This window comes from Carlito syrichta, unplaced genomic scaffold, assembly GCF_000164805.1.
Source record: "Carlito syrichta isolate Samal-C Ts95f unplaced genomic scaffold, Tarsius_syrichta-2.0.1 Scaffold315800, whole genome shotgun sequence".
Taxonomy (NCBI): domain Eukaryota; kingdom Metazoa; phylum Chordata; class Mammalia; order Primates; family Tarsiidae; genus Carlito; species Carlito syrichta.
In genome coordinates, this window is record NW_007259896.1 from 143,891 (window position 1) to 145,303 (window position 1,413).

The 1,413-nt window shown below is 46.4% G+C and overlaps 2 protein-coding genes across 2 annotated transcripts in view; both read right to left on the reverse strand.

The window, feature by feature from the left end:
* The window catches only part of LOC103275844 (GON-4-like protein), a 134,355-nt gene that overhangs the window by 78,867 nt on the left and 54,075 nt on the right, over window positions 1–1,413 (reverse strand).
* The window catches only part of LOC103275848 (YY1-associated protein 1-like), a 22,326-nt gene that overhangs the window by 3,280 nt on the left and 17,633 nt on the right, over window positions 1–1,413 (reverse strand). Inside the window, exon 6 of the mRNA XM_021706563.1 lies at window positions 936–1,068. Coding sequence (XP_021562238.1) covers window positions 936–1,068 — 133 coding nt within the window. The remainder of the gene's footprint in view (window positions 1–935; window positions 1,069–1,413) is intronic.

Here is a 1,413-nt window from a genome sequence, read left to right on the forward strand (position 1 = left end):
CCAGGTGGGTCTCGAACCCATGGGCTCAGGCAGTCCATTCACCTCAGCCTCCCAAAGGCGTGGGATTACAGGCTGAGCCACTGAGCCCGGCTTCCTGGGAGTCTTTTGAACTCGCCAGACAGAGAGCAGCCCCGGCCACAGCCATCAAATGCCACCAAGTTCCAGCACAATACACAAAAAGGGTCAGGTTGGAAAAGAGGAGACAGCAAAAGAGAGCACAGAAGGAACTCCATGAGGTGTAAAGTCCCCATATGGGTCACCAAAAATGTTAGGTCTGTGAGGTTGGCTGGTACCACAGAAATAAAGCAACAAACTGCAAAGACAAAGCAAAAAAATTTATTATACTTCCCAGGGAGAGGGTCTGGGAAAGGACCAGTGCTAAAGGAGAGTGATGTAAGGTTTGAGGAGAACACGTATTTAAGGTTTTTATAACAGAGTGGGACTAGTGAGAAAAATCTCCACAACTACATTCATAGGCTTTGATAACAGGTCTGGCACCTTAAGGTCAGAGGGTGACACATTTGATGACTCTAGGTGATGGCCTTGTAGTTTGTCAGGAAGGCTGATCCCATTTGACTAGGTCATCCTGGTTCTTCATGGCTGAAAGACAAACGGAGTAGAAAAGATACACAGTGTAAAGCAGGCTTCACAAGGGGGTTGTAAATTATCAATAGCTATTTCTGGGAAAACGGTTCTGCGCTTGGCTAACAAATACAAGGGAAACTAAAGTGAACTGCTAGAAAAACATAACAAAGCTAAACAATGTTAAAATGGCTACTCTTTGGCGATACCAATTCCATCGTGGTCTTCTGTCCTTTGAAAAAATTAGAAGTGATGTGCAGACTACCTACAATGCAGCAAGCAAAGTGAAATATCTATAACTTAAACATATTACTGAGTCCACAAAATACTCAAGAGTATTCTCCAGCTCTCACCTGGAGTTCTGAGACAGAAAGCAAAGATCCCTCAGAAGCTGATGACATTTCATCTTCCTCATCTTGGGTGAAGTCATCCAAGGACTCTTCCTCTTCCTTTGGGCCATGTTTCTCTCGTCCACACTTTCGAGCCCTGTCAGGGCCCCCACTGACTGACCATCCAAACTGGATGAGTCTTCAGGCTTCCCTGGGGAGCTACTAAGCACCATTTCAGGGTCCGTGGAGGATGAGGCATTCCTTGGCAATCCTTTGCTCATATCTGCTCCTGCATTTGCTTCATTAGGAGGCTCCTGAGAAGCTGAGGGGCTCTGGCTGGCTGACTCCTCTCCTCTTCCTTTAGTAAGACTGTCTGTTTCTTTCTCTCTCTAGCACTGCTCAACTCCTCACTTGGGGAGCCAGTGTCCAGTTCCACAGAGTGCTCTTCTTTCACTTCATCACAAATATCCTGCTCAGGAGATACACTGATTTCCTCCCGAGT